Source organism: Myotis myotis, unplaced genomic scaffold (genome assembly GCF_014108235.1).
Source record: "Myotis myotis isolate mMyoMyo1 unplaced genomic scaffold, mMyoMyo1.p scaffold_m19_p_14, whole genome shotgun sequence".
NCBI classification, from domain to species: Eukaryota; Metazoa; Chordata; class Mammalia; order Chiroptera; family Vespertilionidae; genus Myotis; species Myotis myotis.
Window position 1 is genome coordinate 54353861 of NW_023416318.1, and position 18361 is coordinate 54372221.

The following is an 18361-nucleotide window of genomic DNA, read 5'->3' on the forward strand; positions in this document are numbered from 1 at the left end:
GTAGGTGTAAGTCTCCGAGGCCCCGATGTCTAACCACCATTGCAACGGGGGGGCGGGGGGGGACCCCAGGCGCCTGCCCCTCCCGGGTGACTCCCCTCCCGGAGGCAGGGGCGTGGCGGGCTTTCCCGTTCGTTCACGTGAGGAACCCACGGCTGGCAGTTCCTGCATGCGCGAGCTCTCGGGGCAGGAAGTGGCAAAGCTGGGTCCCCCCTGCCCCCCGAGAGTCCGTGCTGGTCTGGCTCCACTGCCCCCAGCGCCTGTCACTGGCGTCATGTGGCCAAACGGAGAAATGGGCAAAGGGCTGGATCGGACTCTTTTCCAAACACGACAGACCGATGGCCAGCAGGTGTGTGACGAGGCTCAACGTCCGTCAGGCACCATCAGGAGACGCACAACGAAGCCACAGCCAGAACCCCTCACCCCGTCAGAGCGGCCTCATCACACACGGAACAGGCAGTGCTGGCGACGCGGGGAGCAGGGCCCCGCCCGCGTCTGTGGGATGGAAACCGGGCCAGCCTGGAGTTCCCTCAACATATTAAACGTGGCCCCCCCTCCGAGCCCGCGGCCCCTCCTCCGGCCCCGCGACCCCCTTCTGAGCCCACGCGCCCCCTCCGAGCCCGCGGCCCCCTCCGGGTGTTGATGTAAAAGAAGCAAACCCGCTGACGGGAATGTGGGTCTGCGCCGTGTCCATCGCAGCCTCTGTCACGGTGGCCGAGACGTGGACAGGCCCGGCGCCGGTGGACAGACGGACGAGTAGAGAAGATGTGCGTTTAGTGAAGGGACTGCTACTCGGCCTCGAAGGAGCGGGAACGCTGCACCTGCCCCACAGCGACACCCGAGGGTCTGGGCGGGGAGGGAAGGTTGGACTCCTCTCAGGGCCTCTGGGCGTCGGCTCAGATGGGCTCCAAACACAGCGTCTGTGTCTGTGTGCCGCTAACCCCGTCCCTGCCCTCATAGGTGTCATGGCTGTCGCTCCAGACCCTGAGGGTCCACAGTGGGAGTCGTGGGGTGATGCAGGCGCCAGTCTCCGTGGTGAGGGGGTGCTCACACCCAGCCCCCATCGCCTTGGCTCGGCTGTGTCCTGGGCCCACTTCCTCCGCGGTTCACGTCAGTCAGAGAAAAGCATCGAAGCAGAGACCGCCCGGCTTCCTCGTTCCTCCCTCACGGCCGAGCACACAGCCTGGCATCGCAGGTGACCTTGCAGATGACTGACAGGTGACCTTGCAGATGACATGTGACCTTGCAGATGACATGTGACCTTGCAGATGACAGGTGACCTTGCAGATGACTGACAAGTGACCTTGCAGATGACCTTGCAGATGACAGGTGACCTTGCAGGTGACCTTGCAGATGACAGGTGACCTTGCAGATGACTGACAGGTGACCTTGCAGATGATAGGTGACCTTGCAGATGACAGGTGACCTTGCTGATAACAGGTGCGCAGTGAATGCCCAGTCTATGAGGACATCACCCCATCCCAGGCGGGTCCTCTCCTGCCTCCTGCCTGCGGCCTCCCTGCCGCTCCCCGCGGGCGTGGGAATTCCGAGAAGGCTCCCGGGACGAGAGGGCGGCGCCTACCCCAGCACTCACATGAGAAGGAGCCAGGCGCTCAAACCAAACAAAAAAGGAACAAGAAATAAAAAGTGAAAAAACAGAAACTGCAGCCCAGTTACACGTGGAAAATGCGGTTTCCATGATTTATTTCACAGGCCCTGCGGCCACGGCACCTCCGAACAGCAGCTGGAAGTCTGAAAACATCGCCGGTCGACCCCTCGGCCGCTGGAGGCGGGGAACTGAGCGGCCGCTGACCGTTTCCCTGCGGCCGGAGCTGCGGCGGGAGCTTCAGGGCAGGGGCTGTGCCGACGCCGCGCCCGGGCTGAGTCAGGCCCAGGCCCCACGTTCACCGAAATGGCTTTTTGCTGTTTTTACTCCTCGCCTTCTCCACTCAAGGAAAACAAAACAAAACCACCTTCCAGATGTCGCTCCCGGGACCACAGGAACGAGGTGCCGCGTCTCGTGAGAGCCTCAGCGTGGAAAACGCGCTGCTCCCGCCGCCGTGTCCCGCCCGGAGTGTCGGCCCCCAGGACGCTCTGTAACTAGGGAGCCGGCTGCTGCAGGCGCCGGAATGTGCTGGAGACGGGCTGGGGGCGGGGGGGGCGCGAGGGGCAGATGAGGCAGGAGGCGCCCCGATGTGCCCGCAGCTCCCGGTGCCGGCGGGGGCTCTGCCGGGAGCTGCAGTGACCTCCTTACACCCCAGGAGACGGAGACGTCTCCCCTCCTCCCCGACCCCCACCCCCCAGCAGTGAACGCCCTGAGCTGCAAGGTCCTCGCACCAGCCTCTCACGGGGTCCCCTCTGCTTGGCCACGGGGTTCAGCAGCCCAGACCTCCTGAGCCCGAGAGACACACACGCATCGCGGGCCTTCCAGCCACGCCTCCTGCCTCTAGGGGCTGCGCGCCCTCTTTCTGGAGGATTTCCCACGCCTCCCCTCGTCCCCCCAAACCGTCAGCCCCTCCTCTGCCCTGACTGTGTTTCCATTTCACAGAGGACAGAAGCCACTAGAAGACCGCCCAGCCTCCTGCTCTGAGCGCCCAGGCCAGCACCCACATGTCCGTCACACCCATCCCCCCAGGAACTGTCTGCGTCCCCCCAGCATCCACAACCCTCCCCCCGCCCCCCCCCCATGCCAGACGCACCTCTCTCTCCACTAAAGAACCTCTCTCCGCGACGCTCAGCCCCCAGCGCCCCTGTCATTCCCACCAGCGTGCACATCTACTGTCCAGCCCGGCCGCGGGCTCAGGGGGTGAGTGTCGACCCAGGAACCAGGAGGTTGGGGTTCAATTCCCGGTCGGGGCACATGCCTGGTTTCGGGCCTGATCCCCAGTGGGGGGCGTGCAGGAAGCAGCCGATCCATGATTCTTTCTCATCGCTGATGTTCCCATCTCTCTCTCCCTCTCCCTGACTCTCTGAAATCAATAAAATATATTTAAAAATAAAAATAAATAAAGGGCTCATGCTCCCAAAGAAACACAGTCCCGTGGCCTCATTTAGCCCCTGGCCGCTCCCCTCTCGGAAGCCGTGGCAGCAGTCCGTGTCCCCGATTCCCCCCTCCACCCTTCCCTCCAAACCCACACCAGCTGGGCGTGTTGCCGCAGCCGCCAGGCCCACATGGCATTTTCCTGTGTTTGCCAAAGCCACCACCGACCTGCAGGCGCGGAGCCAGCGCCCAGCGCCAGCCCTCACTCGCCGGCCCATCGGGACACGGCTCCTCACCCCGCCCTCCGGGGCCATTTCCTGGGCTCCCGACAGCCACACTCCGTCCCGCCTCTCGGTCCGTCCCCTCTGGGTCCCCTTTGCTGGCTTTGCCTCTGGACCTCAGGAAGCAGGAAGGTCCCGGGGCCTGGATCGCCCACCCTTTCCTTTCGCTGGGATTTCAGCTCAGCTCACCCCTTTCAATGTCACCCCAGGACTCCCGCTGCATTTCCAGCCCAGACCACTGCCCCCCAGCCCTCTCCCCGCTGCCCCAGCCCTGCCTTCTCCTCCCCGCCACACTCCTGTCCCGACACTGAACAGCGACCCCAGCTTCCCACGCTCCTTCAATCCACGCTCAACGGCGCCTTCCCAGCGAGACCTCGCGGGCCATCCACTGAACACGACGCCTGCCCAGCCCTCCACACGCGGCCCCTTTCTCTTCTCCACAAGGCCTACAGGGCACAGCGTGCCACCTGCTGCTTCTCGCTGCCATGGCATCGGCCTGTCCCTCCCTGCCTGTCCCCCCCCCCCCCTCCCGCCCCGAGAGCAGGGCCCGTTCTGTGTCCCCGGGTCCCGGGTTCCGAGTCAGAAGAGCGCCGGCCACAGCCAGGAGCCCGCCCGCACGTTCTCCGTGAGCGAGTGAGCCAGGCGGGCCGAGGCACACCCTCTGCTCCCGACCTGCTCCCTGGGCGACAGCACGCGGCACGGAGCTCACGGGCTGTGCCGGGCCTGCCGAGGCCACGTGGGGGGGCCTTTCTGAGACGTCACAGCTGACACCATGCGCCAGGTCCGGCCTCGCAGTCATCCCGGACGCGGACACGGCTGGGCCCCGGCGTCTATGGTGCGGAAACGCACCCATGCAGGCCTGCGTCTTCCCCGGCCACGGGCTGCGATGCCACTAAGACGACGGCAGTGCAGGTGTGCCAGCTCCAACCTCCCGAATGCAGTTACCTCTGAGGAGCCCGGGGAGGAGCAGACGGACTGTCTTCTGGCCAAATCCTGGCGTCCAGGTGTGCTGGGTCCAGGTGTGCCGGGTTCAGGTGTGCCGGGTCCAGGTGTGCCGGGTCCAGGTGTGCCGGGTCCAGGTGTGCCGGGTTCAGGTGTGCTGGGTCCAGGGGTGTTGGGTCCAGGTGTGCCGGGTCCAGGTGTGTTGGGTTCAGGTGTGCTGGATTCAGGTGTGTTGGGTCCAGGTGTGCCGGGTCCAGGTGTGCCGGGTCCAGGTGTGCTGGGTCCTGGGGTGTTGGGTCCAGGTGTGCCGGGTTCAGGTGTGCTGGGTCCAGGGGTGTTGGGTCAAGGTGTGCCGGGTCCAGGTGTGTTGGGTCCAGGTGTGTTGGGTCCAGGTGCCCTGGCATCCAGGTGTGCTGGGTCCAGGTGTGTTGGGTCCAGGTGTGATGGGTCCAGGTGTGTTGGGTCCAGGTGTGTTGGGTCCAGGTGCCCTGGCGTCCAGGTGTGCTGGGTCCAGGTGTGCGGGGTCCAGGTGTGCTGGGTCCAGGTGTGCTATGTTCAGGTGTTCTGGGTCCAGGTGTGCTCGGTCCAGGTGTGCCGTGTTCAGGTGTGCCAGGTCCAGGTGTGCCGTGTTCAGGTGTGCCGGGTCCAGGTGTGCCGGGTCCAGGTGTGTGAGGTTCAGGTGTGTGGGGTCCAGGTGTGCTGGGTCCAGGTGTGTGGGGTTCAGGTGTGCTGGGTCCAGGTGTGTGGGGTTCAGGTGTGCTGGGTCCAGGTGTGTTGAGTACAGGTGTGTGGGGTCCAGGAGTGCCGGGTCCAGGTGTGCCGGGTCCAGGTGTGCCGGGTTCAGGTGTGCTGGGTCCAGGGGTGTTGGGTCCAGGTGTGCCGGGTCCAGGTGTGTTGGGTTCAGGTGTGCTGGATTCAGGTGTGTTGGGTCCAGGTGTGCCGGGTCCAGGTGTGCCGGGTCCAGGTGTGCCGGGTCCAGGTGTGCCGGGTTCAGGTGTGCTGGGTCCAGGGGTGTTGGGTCCAGGTGTGCCGGGTCCAGGTGTGTTGGGTTCAGGTGTGCTGGATTCAGGTGTGTTGGGTCCAGGTGTGCCGGGTCCAGGTGTGCCGGGTCCAGGTGTGCTGGGTCCAGGGGTGTTGGGTCCAGGTGTGCCGGGTTCAGGTGTGCTGGGTCCAGGGGTGTTGGGTCAAGGTGTGCCGGGTCCAGGTGTGTTGGGTCCAGGTGTGTTGGGTCCAGGTGCCCTGGCATCCAGGTGTGCTGGGTCCAGGTGTGTTGGGTCCAGGTGTGATGGGTCCAGGTGTGTTGGGTCCAGGTGTGTTGGGTCCAGGTGCCCTGGCGTCCAGGTGTGCTGGGTCCAGGTGTGCGGGGTCCAGGTGTGCTGGGTCCAGGTGTGCTATGTTCAGGTGTTCTGGGTCCAGGTGTGCTCGGTCCAGGTGTGCTGTGTTCAGGTGTGCCGGGTCCAGGTGTGCCGTGTTCAGGTGTGCCGGGTCCAGGTGTGCCGGGTCCAGGTGTGTGAGGTTCAGGTGTGTGGGGTCCAGGTGTGCTGGGTCCAGGTGTGTGGGGTTCAGGTGTGCTGGGTCCAGGTGTGCCCGTGTACAGTGGTGCCTCAGCTGGCTCCTCCCCTCATGCCCACCCCCCGTGTGGAGAAGTGGGACAAGGTCTCTGGGGGCCGCTGCGTGTCACGGCCAGCAGGCCACTGAGCACCTGGGGAACAGGAGGGGCGCGGAGCTCAGAGAGCAGATGCAGGGGGAAGGGAGGCCTCACGCTGCTGCAGCCAAGTCTGAGCCAATCACCCTGCAGAGCCAGCCTGGTGCAGACACGCACTGAACATTCTTCCGGCCGCTTCTCTGTTTCGTCAGTTGTCTGTCCATCAACACAGACAGGTGGCCAGACGCCGGGCCTCACGGTTAAAGAAATGGACTGAAGGTGCCGCAGTTCACCCACCTGGTCAGCGACGACTGAAGCGTCTCCACGGCCGAATGAAAATCCGATACTGCTGACCGTGGTCAAGGAAGACTTCCGCTTACTTTTTAGGAGTATAACAACGATGCCGTTGGGAAGACTGCTTGGAAGCAGGTAAAACATAAACTACACATGCCTGGGACCCATGTGGCCACCGAGCATTCACCCTATGCTGGACGGCACCGATGTGTCCTGTGCCGTTCACAGCCCGTTCTCGGCAGCACACGGCGCGGCACCAGCGCCGGGGAGCCACCTAAGAGCCCTGAAGGGGGACACGTGGAGTAAGGAACACACTGTCCCCCCATAAGGGACAGTGAGCTCGACCTCCCGGGGCCGGTATGAGCTGGTGTCTAAGATACAACAGCAAAAAAGGAAAAGGCGTCGTAGAAAACAGCTTCCGCAAATCCAGCTTGCGAGCACACATATCGGCGGAACACTTACGCCCCTCATCTTCCTAGAACTTAAAAAGGAGGAAAACCGGCAGAAGCCCCTCCCTCTCCCTTTGCTCCTCTCTGGCCCGATTTCTTCGTGCTGCGCAGGAACACACCGTCTCAGCTGGAGATTCTGACGTGGCGCCTGCCCCCGAGATCACACACCGAGAGCCGAGAACTGCCTTCCGTGGGCCTCACCAAAGATCGCGGACGTGCAGTGTCGCCGCCTCCGCGTGAGAGCCCGCTAGCGGCCCCAGCTCGGCACCCCAGGCTCCGGGAGCCCGTCCCCAGCGCGGGCCCGCCGGGCGTCCACCAGGTGAGCCGGGAGCTCTTCCTCCTCCTCGCCCCCTCCCTCTCCTTCCACCATCGGGAGGCAGAGCCCCGGCTCCAATGCTGACCCGGGGGACACAGGGAGCCCGTGGTCCTCCCTCCGTCTCCCCCTCTCCAGGTGGAGGCTGTCCTGTGGCCGCCGCTGCATCCCAAGCCCGATTTCACACCCCCAGGGCTCCGCGCGAGCCTTCCGCGGGGGTTTTCGCACGCGGGATCCGTGTGACGTGCGATGAATGGAGGTCTTGTTCGGCCCCCATAAAGCCGCCTCTGTCTACGGCCCTGCACACAAACGGCTCGCACGCGGGAGACAGAGGCCCTCAGTCTCGCTTTCCCGCTGCCGGGCGGCCAGCGGCTCCCCACCTGCCTCCCCGGGGGCGGGGATCACACAGGCTCCTCGCTGCTCCTCGGGACGGAGCTATTGTCAGATGACAGCAGGGAGCACGTCCGCCAGCTCCCTGCTGTCAATTACCGACATGAGCTGTTCCTCATTCTCTCGCGGTGATAAGGGCGTTTGGTCATAATTCTACCATCACCCGGAGCCACAGAAATGGCCCATGACAGTGAGTCTGATGGGGAGGCGTCGGCCAGCTCACAAAGAGCCCGCCGGCCGGCCCAGCCGATCGATACCGAACGGGCACAAACTACGGCTTCTTCCCGTAGAGGCGTGTCCCCCGCCAGAAAGCAGTCTCTTCAGGGTGGGGAGACAGCCACTCCCTTCCCTGCTCGGACGCGGAAGAGCTCAGAGAACATTTCCTTTGAGGATGTGGTCTCGAAAGGGAATAAGATCTGTATGTGGTGACAGGAAAAATCTTTTCAAGTTAAACAGGAAAAAAAGCAACATGTAGGAGTTTCGCCCTGAAAACCTAGCTCCTACGACCAAACACCTCAGGCTCAGCTACCAACAGCAGCAAAAACCCACACTGCATGCCAAGAGGCACGAGAAACCACAGCCTGAGAGGCAGAGCACGAACCGGACGGAGGTGTCGCACCGACGCTGGGATGATCAGACAAAGAAGTTCAGTGACTGCGATTAACCCATGAAGGGCTCTCATGGAAAAGGCAGACAAACTGCACCCGCCAATGGGTTATAGAAGCAGAAAGAGGGAATTCAAAATAACGGTCACAGGAAGTGCTAGAATAAAAACATTGTCAAGAATGAAGAAAGCCTGTATGAGGCTCACCAACAGACTGAACGCAACCAAGAAGAAAGTCAGTGAGGCTGACGTGAGGGCGACAGGAAATTCCCGAATTATAAACAACAAGCCAGAGAATTAAAATATATTTATATATAAAATCCCCAAGGTAATTTCAAAATTTGCAAGATATGCGTGATTGAAACTCAGAAGGAAGAGAGAGAGAGCACAGAGCAGGAAAATATTTGAAGCAAGAATGGCCAAGCGTTTTCCCAAAATCAATGAGACACAAACCACAGCTTCAGGGCGCTCACAGAACGTCCAGCAGGATAAACACCAAAGGCGTCCATCTAGGCCGACCGTATTCAACTGCAAAAACCAAAGACACGGGACTCCTAGAGGAGTAAGAAAAGGAGTCAGAGCTGATTTCTCTCCCGACACCACACACGCAAACAAGCCAAAGGTAATAACATAGGGAGCCTCTGCGAGCACGGTCGATAGGAACCAACTCTAGCAATAATCACTTCAAATGCGAATAAGCTAAATACGCCAGTTAAATGTAGAGATCTTCAGAACGGGGGGAAAAAAAAAGCAAGACTTAACGATATGTTGTCTGAAGAAACATACTTCAAACAGGAAGACTGGTTATCAGTAAAAATAACCATGTGAGCCCTGACTGGTGTGGCTCAGTGGATAGAGCATCGGCCTGCGGACTGAAGGGTCCCAGGTTAGATTCCAGTCAGGAGCATGTACCTTGGCTGCGGGCACATCCCCAGTAGGGGGTGTGCAGGAGGCAGCTGATCGATGTTTCTCTCTCATCAATGTTTCTAACTCTCTATCCCTCTCCCTTCCTCTCTGTAAAAAAATCAATAAAATATATTTTTAAAAAAATAACCATGTGTTAGGTGACTATAGCATGTGGATAAGGGAAATGATTGACAGCTTGAAGGGAAGGAGGCCGACAAAACATGCTAATTCCAAGCAAAAAAACAGCTGGAGTCATTACATTCGTTTCAGACGAAGCGGACTCCAGAGCAAGGACGTCCTCAGGACAAAGAGGGCGGCCGCCTGACGAAAGGGGTCATTCCTCCAAGAAGACAAAACACCACGAAACACGCACGCACCTACCCACACGGCATCGAGACACACAGCACGACCGGCAGACCCGGCGGAGCAGCCGATCGACTGCGATCCTTCGAGGCCCCACCACCCTGCTCAGCCCCCGACAGACGCAGGCGCACACGGTCAGCAAGAGCGCGTTGACCCGAACAGCACGAGCGTCCGCTTGACTCATCGGACACACAGAGCACCTCCCCCAACCACAGCAGGAGACGCGTTCCCCGGGCCCACGCGGGACACTGTCGGCCGTGACACCACCCTGAACGGATCACCAAACACCGCAGACCTCAGACAAAGTCAGCGTCCCCATCAACACGGGGCTCGCCCGGAACCACGCGCTGGAAGACGCGGGGAAACCCCCAAACATCGGGGGGGTAAACAGCACGTCTGTGAGGAACGCACGGGCCAAGGACCCCGTCTCAGGGGAGCCCCAGGACATCGTGAGCTCTGCGACCGACCAGGTGAGCAGGAGGCAGCGGCGCCACCCGCAGGAGAGCGAGAGAAGAACAGCAAAGCCCAGAGCTGGCTCAGAAAGGTCAGTGACACCGACCACCTCAGGCTGGGTGACAGGGTGAAGGTCAAGACGCCCAGAAGCCCCCAGGGCCTGCGCCTCCCAGGAAAGAAGGTCCCTAAGCTCAGCCCGCAGCCACGGGTCTGCCGGCCCCACCAGCAACGCCGCGGGCTCCTGGCATTCTCGCTGGAAACAAGCGAAGCCACAGTCCAAGGAGAAGACTGTGGAGAGAAGGGCGAAGGCAGCGCTGCACGCGGGTCCCGTCCAGCGCTGGCTGACAGCCGCTGAGAGCACCAACGGGCTCGGTGGGGCTAATCCTCCCCGTCCTTGCGGACTGAGGGCAGGATTTATCCACCCGGAAATGGCTTCCAGATGGAATCAGAGCGCCAGGCAGCCTCTGTCCCAATTCCCAGAGCCTCCCCCACCCCCACCCCCACCCCTCACATCTCGCACCCGGCTGCCTCGCCCGCCCCCAACTCCAAGGGCTAGCTGTGCCTCTGCCCTCCGGACAGGCCTTCAACGTTTCTGTTTAAATTTTCTTCGGCCTTCACAGCTTTTTTTAAAACTTTTTATGTATCGACTCCTCAGAGGAGACCCAAAGAAAGAAGTCTCCCTAGAACTGTTCCCACTTTCTACAGGAACAGGGACACGGCCAGAGGTCAAAGGTCTCGGATGGGACCTGAGGTCTGGGCGGGACTGTAGCCCCAGGTGCTCAGCCACCGGCCACGGGCTCAACACCCCGTGGGGACAGCGGCCACCGCCTGGACAGCCCGGCTCTCGGGGTGCACGCTCTGCCTGCCTGCCTGCCCTTGGCCGGCTCCCACTGTCCCCGAGGCCCTGCCCCCCCAGATGCACACGATCCTTCAGAGCGCAGCCCTCTCCGCCGGCCCGGCAGCCACGGCCAAGGCCCCGGGGAGCGGCAGAGCCGTCCTCTTGGACAAAGCCGGACCTGCTGCACGTGGCCAGGGACTGAGCGAAAACAAGGTCGCTGCCAAGGATCCAGGCTTCGGGCCACGCGAGAAAGAACCCGGGAGGACCGCAGTACTCACGGATGAGGGATGCGCCCTCGGCCCCTCCCGGCGCGAAGGGCACGTTCCTTTAAGAACGCGGCGCGCCTGGCGCGGCCCAGCACCCGCTCCGGGTGGGCCTGGGCAGTATCAGTGAGCATGGCAGATGCTGAGCTCGTCTGCAAACAGGAGGAACGGCAATAAGCCGCATGCGGGTAAAAGGGGCTCCTCTGCATCCCAGCGGGTGGCTCTGCTGAGAGAACCTGCCACTTCTATGATCCCCAAAGTCTGAGAGATGAACACCTGTCCTGCAGCTTGCAGACCCCCCCACCTCGTTCTCGCCAGCCCCCCCACCTCGCCGCACTGTGTTCCTCCATCTGCCTTCGAGCCCCAGCACAAGCCTCCTGCCACGCGAACGGACAAACGGACAAAAGGAAGAATGTGAACGGATGAGATGGTTTCTGGGCTCGAATGTGTCTGAGGGAAAAGACGGCTGATGGGTTCAACAAATATTCGAGCACCTCCTATGCGCCAGGCACCGTGCCGGCTGCAAAGGGACACGCAGCTGAGCACAGTAGGACTGTGAGGTCCCGGCCCTCACTGCACCCCAAGCTGCAGATGCTCACACCTAACGGCCGCGGCACGGTGGTCTGGACCCGCCTGCAAGGGCGAGGCGGACAGTTTATTAAGGCGCCGTCTGCCTCACACACGCGGGGCCGGTCCTGTCCAGGACGGTCCTGGGCTCCCGCCGCCTCGCGGTCTCAGCTCCTCTCGCTCCCGGGAGTTGCCATGAAGCCCGGGCCAGGGAGACGGACAGAGGTAGCCTCGCGGCGCTTCCGGAAAGCCGGCTCCTTCCAATAACAGGGACAGAGGGGGCCGGCCCACCCTCCCCGCCTCTCCTGCCCCCGTACACACAGACGGGGCCCGCAGCACCGGGAGCCATCGGGCCCCGGCTGCCCTCAGAGCGCAAAGGTAACAGCCCAGGACGGCGGAGCCACAAAGGGCATCGGGGTCCCAGTGACAGCGCTGAGCCACGGACGGGCGCCAGCACCACGCCCTCAGCATCCCGTTGCCGAGCACACGGAACCCCTGTGCCGGGTCCTTGGTGGTGTTCTGTCCTGTCCGTCCGTGCGAACACGCACTCCTGACCCTGCTAGGTGGGTGTTGGGGTGGAACTCCGAACCCCAGGGTCTGTGAATGGGACCTTGCTCAGGTCTCTGCAGATGAGCGAGTTACCGCACAATCCAGAGAGCGGGCCCCACTCCACGGGACTTGTGACCAGGAACTTCTGCCGGTCTTAGCCGATTCGGATGATCTTTTTTAAAAAATACATTTTACTGATTTCAGAGAGGAAGGGAGAGGGGGAGAGAGAAACATCAGTGATGAGAGGGAATCATGGACCGGCTGCCTCCTGCACGCCCCACACTGGGGATCGAGCCCGCAACCCAGGCCTGTGCCCTGACCATGACCTCCTGGTTCACAGGTCAACACTCAGTCACTGAGCCACACCAGTTTGACAATCTTGACAAACATCCCACAGGTGGGAGGGGGGCTTATAAGCAAGACTTTCATTCCTCCCAGTTTCGGAGGCCGGAGCCCGAGTCAAGGCGCCCCCGTCGGGGCTGGGGAGCGCTCTTCCCGGCTGACATTCGGCACCTCTCACTGTGTCCCCACAGGACGGAGGGTCTGGGTCCCTTTTATAACGGCGCCCACTGCCTCCGGTCCCATCACACTGGGGATCAGGTTGGAACCCGTGAAGTGGGGACACGTGTGCTCCTGCAGCCGGGCCTGCGCGCGAGGACGAGGGGAGGCGTGAGCTACCAGTGAGCACGCCTAGCACCCCCACGCAGAGGCGGTTCGTGGGGTCCCCAAGCTGACGGAATAAAGACGCCCCTTCCTTCCTTCTCTGGCACATCCGGCCCTGCCCGCCCTCCCCGGCCGCCCACCACTGCCCGCTGGGCTCGGGGGCCGCTCACGCTCGGAGGAGACAGAGCAGAAAGGGCTGCGGTCTCGGCAGAGCGCGCGGCTGCCTCCTTGCCGAGGCCGGACACACCCCGGGGTGGGCACCTCTTCCCGCAGCTCGTCTCCCTGCTGGACTCGAGCCCGGGAGGGCGAGGCCAAGGCCATCCGGCCCCATCGCCCCCTGCTCCCCGGGTGCCCCACACAACCTGCCACCTCCAGCCGGCCACACAGGCCACTGTCCACAAGGCTGGAGTGGGTGCTGCCTGCTGTCCGCACGACCACAGGACCCAGGATGGTGGGGTCCTGCCGCCTCCCGGCCAGGGCTGTGCTCTCAGCAGGTCTATAGCCTCCGTCCAGAGCTGACACTCATCCCCACCGTGCAAGCTGGGGCCACGCAGGGAGGTGAAGACACACCACGGTCACACGGCTGGGTCCTGAGTGGCACAGGCTCCGTCCTTCAGCCCCGGCAGGTGGGTGCGCAGTGGGCTTCCATGTAACTTCTTCCTCTAATTAGGAACAGGCATCCAGGTGTGAGCCATGCCGCCAGGAGGGAGGCTGGCCGGAACGATGCCCTCAGGTGGCTGCGAGGCTTTGAGAAAGGCTCCTTCCATGTGCCTCTTGGGGGTCCAAGGCAGGAAGTTACCCTAGTGGCCGTGGAGAGGCTCGTCTGTCTTCCTTAGCAGCACCCCACTCTGTTCTGGCCTCGGGGCTGCCCTGCTGTCCCGCACCCCAGAAATGCGGGGGTCCCTGTCAGGCCAGGTGCCTGGGAAGTCTGCAGCTCAACAGCATCCTTAGTGGCCGGGACTCCGAGACCCGCGGGCAGCTGGCCACCCCGGCCCCTCTGTCCTGAGTGCCCAGGAGAGCGGAGGCCAGGCTGGACCCCCATAGCCCTCAGTGGCCGGGACCCCGAGACCCGTGGGCAGCTGGCCTGAGTGCCGAGGAGAGCGGAGGCCAGGCTGGGCCGGCACAGCCCTCTGTGACCAGGGTCCCTGGCCTCAGCTCTGAGCCTACCGGTCCTCCCGGTCACCAGGAGGGGCTGGGCAAGGAGCCCCATCGACCGCCTCGCTCTGGGATCCTGGCTGGGACAAGCCTCCTCCTGCCTCTCCCACAAAGGAAGGCTCCCAGCCCGGCCGCATGGCTCAGTGGTTGAGCGTCGACCTATGAACCAGGAGGTCACGGTTCGATTCCCAGTCAAGGGCACAGGCCTGGGTTGTGGGCTCGATCCCCAGTGTGGGGCGTGGAGGCAGCCGGTCCATGATTCCCTCTCATCACTGATGTTTCTCTCTCCCCCTCTCCCTTCCTCTCCGAAGTCCATAAAAACATATTTTTTTAAAAAGAAAGAAAGGCTTTCAGAGGAGGAGCCGGCAGCAGGGCCTCCTAGGAGCCACAGCGCCTGGCCCTGCCGAGCGGCACGCCCCCCCGAAGAGGCGTCAGCGGCTGCAGCTGAACCGTGTGGGTCTCAAACCGCGAGGGCAGCCGCACTCCAGGGCGCCTCGTGGGGCCACACGCTCTCGCTCTCGGAGCCCTGGCCCAGCACAGCCCCACAGCGTGGGAACCTGAACGCGCTGCAGCTTCCTGTCCCAGCCTCGCCGCCTGGGTGCCCGCATCCGCATCCGCGCCCGCAGCTCTGCCCCGGCACTGAGGTCACCCCCTCACTTCCCCTTCCAAGGTTGCTGACGTGAGATGAGGCCCCTGTAAACACATAAACTGCCACCCGGCCGGGGTGGCTCAGTGAGCGTCGACCTATGACCCAGGAGGTCACGGTTCGATTCCCGGTCAGAGCACAGGCCCGGGTTGTGCGTTCAATCGATCCCCAGTGGGGGGCGTGCAGGAGGCAGCCGGTCCATGATTCTCCCTCATCACTGATGCTTCTGTCTCTCTCCCTCTCCCTCCCTCTGTGAAATCAATAAAAAATTATTTTTTTAAATTGAATTATAACCATATAAACTCCCAAACACCAGTTGGGCCGAGGCTGGGCGTTTTCCATGCTGTCAGAATGCGGTCATTTGCAGCCCATTTTCCCAGGAGGACCTGGGCCCAGGCCGGACGGCGATAAGCAGTGCCGGTGGGGAGCGGGGTTCTGAGGCTCACACGCCACACGCCCCCTTCCCTCCACGCGGCCTCGGTCACCAGGGCCAGCTCGCCCACTCTCCTCCTCTACAACCCTCCATGGCTCCCACTGCCACAGGGTCACGACCAGCTCGCCTGGAAGTCCCCGATTTTGTGACCTCTTCCCATCTGACCTTTGCGGGCATGACCTCTTTGCACTCTTTAAAAAATAATGAAAGCAAGACTTAGAAAGGCACTAGGAAGCTGCAAAAGACGGGGTGCCTCTTGCCAGGACTGGGGGAGGGAGTCACACACCACGGAGTGCCTGCCTGGCCCCAGGACCTGGGACAGGGCCCCACCCCCCACCCCTTCGTGCCCCCTCCCCTCCTCCTCTGCCTGGGCAGCCCTCAGGCCAGGCCCTTCCTGCCATCCCATCGGGCCCACCTCCAAGTTTCCCCTCCCGCTCAGAGCGACCCGGCCCCTCCGGGGGCACCTCCAGCAGCGCCCACAGGCCTGGGCCCACCGCCCTCGGCCTTCACTCCCCAGCACCTCTGTGGGTGGGAGCTCTGCCCTGGGCCTGGCCTGCCTCACCTGGGCCTTCACTAACTCCGGCCCCTCCCCCAGGAAAGTTTCCTCCTTGAACTGCAGGGGCAAGATTGGGGGTCACCTCTTAGTGCAGGTTCTACCCCTCCACCCCCCAGCGCTCACTCCCTCCCTCACCTGCCTCCCACCTGGGCAGGAACCAGGTGACACCGCTGCAGAATGGAATGCTTTTTTCTTTTTTTGTAATTAACCGGGGGCGGGGGGGGCGGGGGGGGGGGGGGGAGGCAGCGCGCACACATTTGGGGCGACCCTCTGAGCCTCCCCATGGGGAGCATTAGGGTACAAGAAGGAACCCCTCTCTCCCGAGCCTGGAGCGCCAGGTGCGCACAAGCCTCGCCGGCTGGGTGCCCCACGGGCGGGGCCGCCGCGCTCGGGGGGAGCTGGGGAGACCCGCAGGGGACGGCCCCAGCCCCCCGCCCCCCGCCCCCCGCCCCTCGGAGGGCAGAGGCGTGGCGGCAGGCAGGTGGCCAGGGTCCGCTGGGCGCCAGGGGTGTGCGCAGCGGGTGCCCTCGGCGCCCCTTCCCAGACCTCGCCCTCCGCGGCCTGCGCGCCCCGCGGCACTCGCCGCCCCCCGAGCCGGGGCGCCAGGAACCCGCGCGCGGCGTGGAGGGGGGACCCGCGCTTCCCAAGTGGCCGCGGCGCCGAGGCCACCGCTGGGCAGGCCGGGCCAGCGTGGCGCCCTCGGCCCGGAGCCCACGGTCCCGCCCGCGCGCCCGGACCGCTCCGCGCGGCCGCATCCCGGGCCCCGGGCCCCTCCCCGCTCCCCCGATGCCCACACGACACAAAGGGGACGCGCGTCACGCACCGGGTCCCGCGCGCCGTGCTCCAGGGTCCCGGCTCCTGCTCGGCCGCCGTAGGCTCCGAACGCTCCGCCCGAGTCCGGCGTCGCGGGTGGGTGTGCGCGCGGGTCCGCCGCCTGCGCCCCGCCCGCCCGCCCGCGGCCCTTTATCCCGGCCCGGCCTCGGGGGCGCGCGGCCGGCGGGAGACGGGGCGGCGGCGCGAACGGCACAAAGACGGGGCGCGGAGCTCCGGCCCCCGCCCGCCGCGCAGCGCCCCCTGCCGCCCGCCCTGGGCACCGCACGGCCCGCGTCCACGGAGAGGAGGTGCCTGGCCCGTGGCGCCGAAGCCGCCCAGAGGCCGACATCTGCGGGTGGGACGTGAGCGGACACGCCGGCGGGAAGAGAGTGGGTGCCAAGCGACGGCGGCCGGTCACCGCCCAACCACGTCCCCCAAGGCCTGGCGCACAGGGCGCGCGGCCGGCTTCCTGGAAGTCTGTCCGGGTGCCAACAGTCGCGGGAGGGGCATCTCCGCCAGCTGGAGAGAAGGGGGTGCCCGCCTGACCCGCGTGGCTCCCTGCTGGGCTGCGACCTAGGAGCCAGGAGGTCACGGTTCGTCCCGGCCAGGGCACAGGCCGGGGTTACAGCCTGACCCCCAGGAGAGGGTGTGCAGGAGGCAGCCGATCAGTGACTCTCTCATCATTGTTGTTTCTGTCTCTCCTTCTCCCTTCCTCTCTGGAATCAAAAACAAAACAAAATGCTATATTAAAAAATAAAAGGAAAAGAAATGGGCGCTGGATGAGAGGCCCGCCCTCTGCCAGGTCACATGAGCTTACCCCCCACCCCCCCACCCCAGCCCATCCCACCGCCTGGCTGCTCTGAGCGTGGAGAGGAGGGCGCCCTGCAGGGTCCCTGCTTCTGACCACCTGAGGTCCCTGCTGCCCGAGGGAGGGTCTGGGAGAATTCCTATGAGATCAGCTTTGCCACTCCCCTCGGGGCTGGGAGCCCCACGGGGTGAAGTTACGTGTCCCCCCCCTGCACACTGGACAACACATGTGGGTCCTGTGACAGGCGGGCCCTTCATCGAGGGCCGGCGCTGAATGCTCACCCGGCATCTACGGCTTCCGCACATTCCCAGCCGCTGCAGGGCAGGGACACGCGGCTCATGTTGTCCATGGTCCCTGATGGGGGGTCCCTGCTGACACCCAAGGCCTCTGACCTGGTGCGGTCCCTGCCAACAGGAAGTGGGCGCCGAGAGCTCATTCCCAAGAGGCGTGGCCACCAGGGCCACTGCCCGAGAGGTTTAACGTAAGAAAAGGGGGTGAGGGCGCGGGCTTCCCCCACTGAGCAGGGCTTGGGGGGGACTGGACAGGTGTGATGGTTGCTATGGCGCCTCATGCCCGCCCAGCTGTGTGACCAGAGCGTCGGGACCCTGGTCCCACCCTCTGACCTTCAAGGAGGGGAGAGGGCGGCCTTGAATCAAGGCCAACGCTCTCATCACGCATGACTATGGCTGCTGCCTCCAGGGACACCCCGATGGGCTCAGAGAGCTTCCAGCCGGGGGCACCCCTGGCGATGTGGGGAGAGGGAGGTGCCTTCCCACACACCTTCCCTCTGCCCCCTCCCGTCTGGCAGCTCCTGAGCTGTGTCCTTTCCTAATAAGTAGATCATCCAGGGGGCAGCCGGTGTGTCTGTGGGGTCTGACACTCTCTCCAGCCGGTGGTGTCGGCAGGCCGGGGATTGGTCGGCCCGGCGACTGGTGCGGCTGGTGTGGGGCGCGGCTGGTGTGGGGTGCGGCTGGTGCGGAGCGTGGCTGGTGTGGGGCGCGGCTGGTGTGGGGCGCGGCTGGTGTGGGGGGTCGGGCTGGTGTGGCGGGGTGTGGGGGGGCTGGTGTGTGGGCGCGTGGCTGGTGGTGTGGGGCGTGGCTGGTGTGGGGCGCGGCTGGTGTGGGGCGCGGCTGGTGTGGGGCGTCGGGTGGTGGTGGTGTGGGGCGCGCTGGCACTGGGCGGTGTTGGGGCGCGGCTGGTGCGGAGCGTGGCTGGTGGGGGTGGGAGTGCGGCTGGTGTGGGGCGCGGCTGGTGGCGCACTGGCACTGGCTGGTGGGGGCGCGGCTGGTTAGGCGCGGCTGGTGGGGCGCGGCTGGTGTGGGGCGCGGCTGGTGTGGAGCGTGGCTGGTGGCTGGGTAGCGTGGCTGGTGCGGGGCGCGGCTGGTGTGGGGCGCGGCTGGTGTGGAGCGTGGCTGGTGCGGGGCGCGGCTGGCGCGGGAAAAACATAAGCACC

General features: G+C 64.1%; 2 protein-coding genes across 2 annotated transcripts; one reads left to right on the top strand and one right to left on the bottom strand.

Annotated features, from left to right (window-relative positions):
* The first annotated feature begins 58 nt into the window (after positions 1–58).
* LOC118669310 lies at positions 59–2925 on the top strand. The gene is made up of 3 exons (XM_036335427.1): positions 59–764; positions 958–1192; positions 1711–2925. The coding sequence occupies exons 1-3, from the start codon at positions 669–671 to the stop codon at positions 2019–2021; spliced, it is 642 nt and encodes a 213-aa protein (XP_036191320.1). The 5' UTR covers positions 59–668; the 3' UTR covers positions 2022–2925.
* Positions 2926–7696: 4771 nt separating this feature from the next.
* On the bottom strand, positions 7697–16611 carry LOC118669311 (translation initiation factor IF-2-like). The gene is made up of 2 exons (XM_036335428.1): positions 16111–16611; positions 7697–8449 (listed from the first exon to the last, which is right to left on the bottom strand). The coding sequence occupies exons 1-2, from the start codon at positions 16447–16449 to the stop codon at positions 8420–8422; spliced, it is 369 nt and encodes a 122-aa protein (XP_036191321.1). The 5' UTR covers positions 16450–16611; the 3' UTR covers positions 7697–8419.
* Between the last annotated feature and the right edge of the window lie 1750 nt (positions 16612–18361).

What these genes read in the sequence shown, in the direction of transcription:
- LOC118669311 (XM_036335428.1), bottom strand. Translation starts at nt 16,449, where the DNA reads ATGTCGGCCTCTGGGCGGCTTCGGCGCCACGGGCCAGGCACCTCCTCT. An exon ending in AGCACGGCGCGCGGGACCCG is followed by an intron (nt 8,450 to 16,110) that starts GTGCGTGACGCG and finishes TTACTCCTCTAG; the next exon opens with GAGTCCCGTGTCTTTGGTTT.
- LOC118669310 (XM_036335427.1), top strand. Translation starts at nt 669, where the DNA reads ATGTGGGTCTGCGCCGTGTCCATCGCAGCCTCTGTCACGGTGGCCGAG. An exon ending in GACGGACGAGTAGAGAAGAT is followed by an intron (nt 765 to 957) that starts GTGCGTTTAGTG and finishes CTGCCCTCATAG; the next exon opens with GTGTCATGGCTGTCGCTCCA. An exon ending in CACACAGCCTGGCATCGCAG is followed by an intron (nt 1,193 to 1,710) that starts GTGACCTTGCAG and finishes TTTATTTCACAG; the next exon opens with GCCCTGCGGCCACGGCACCT.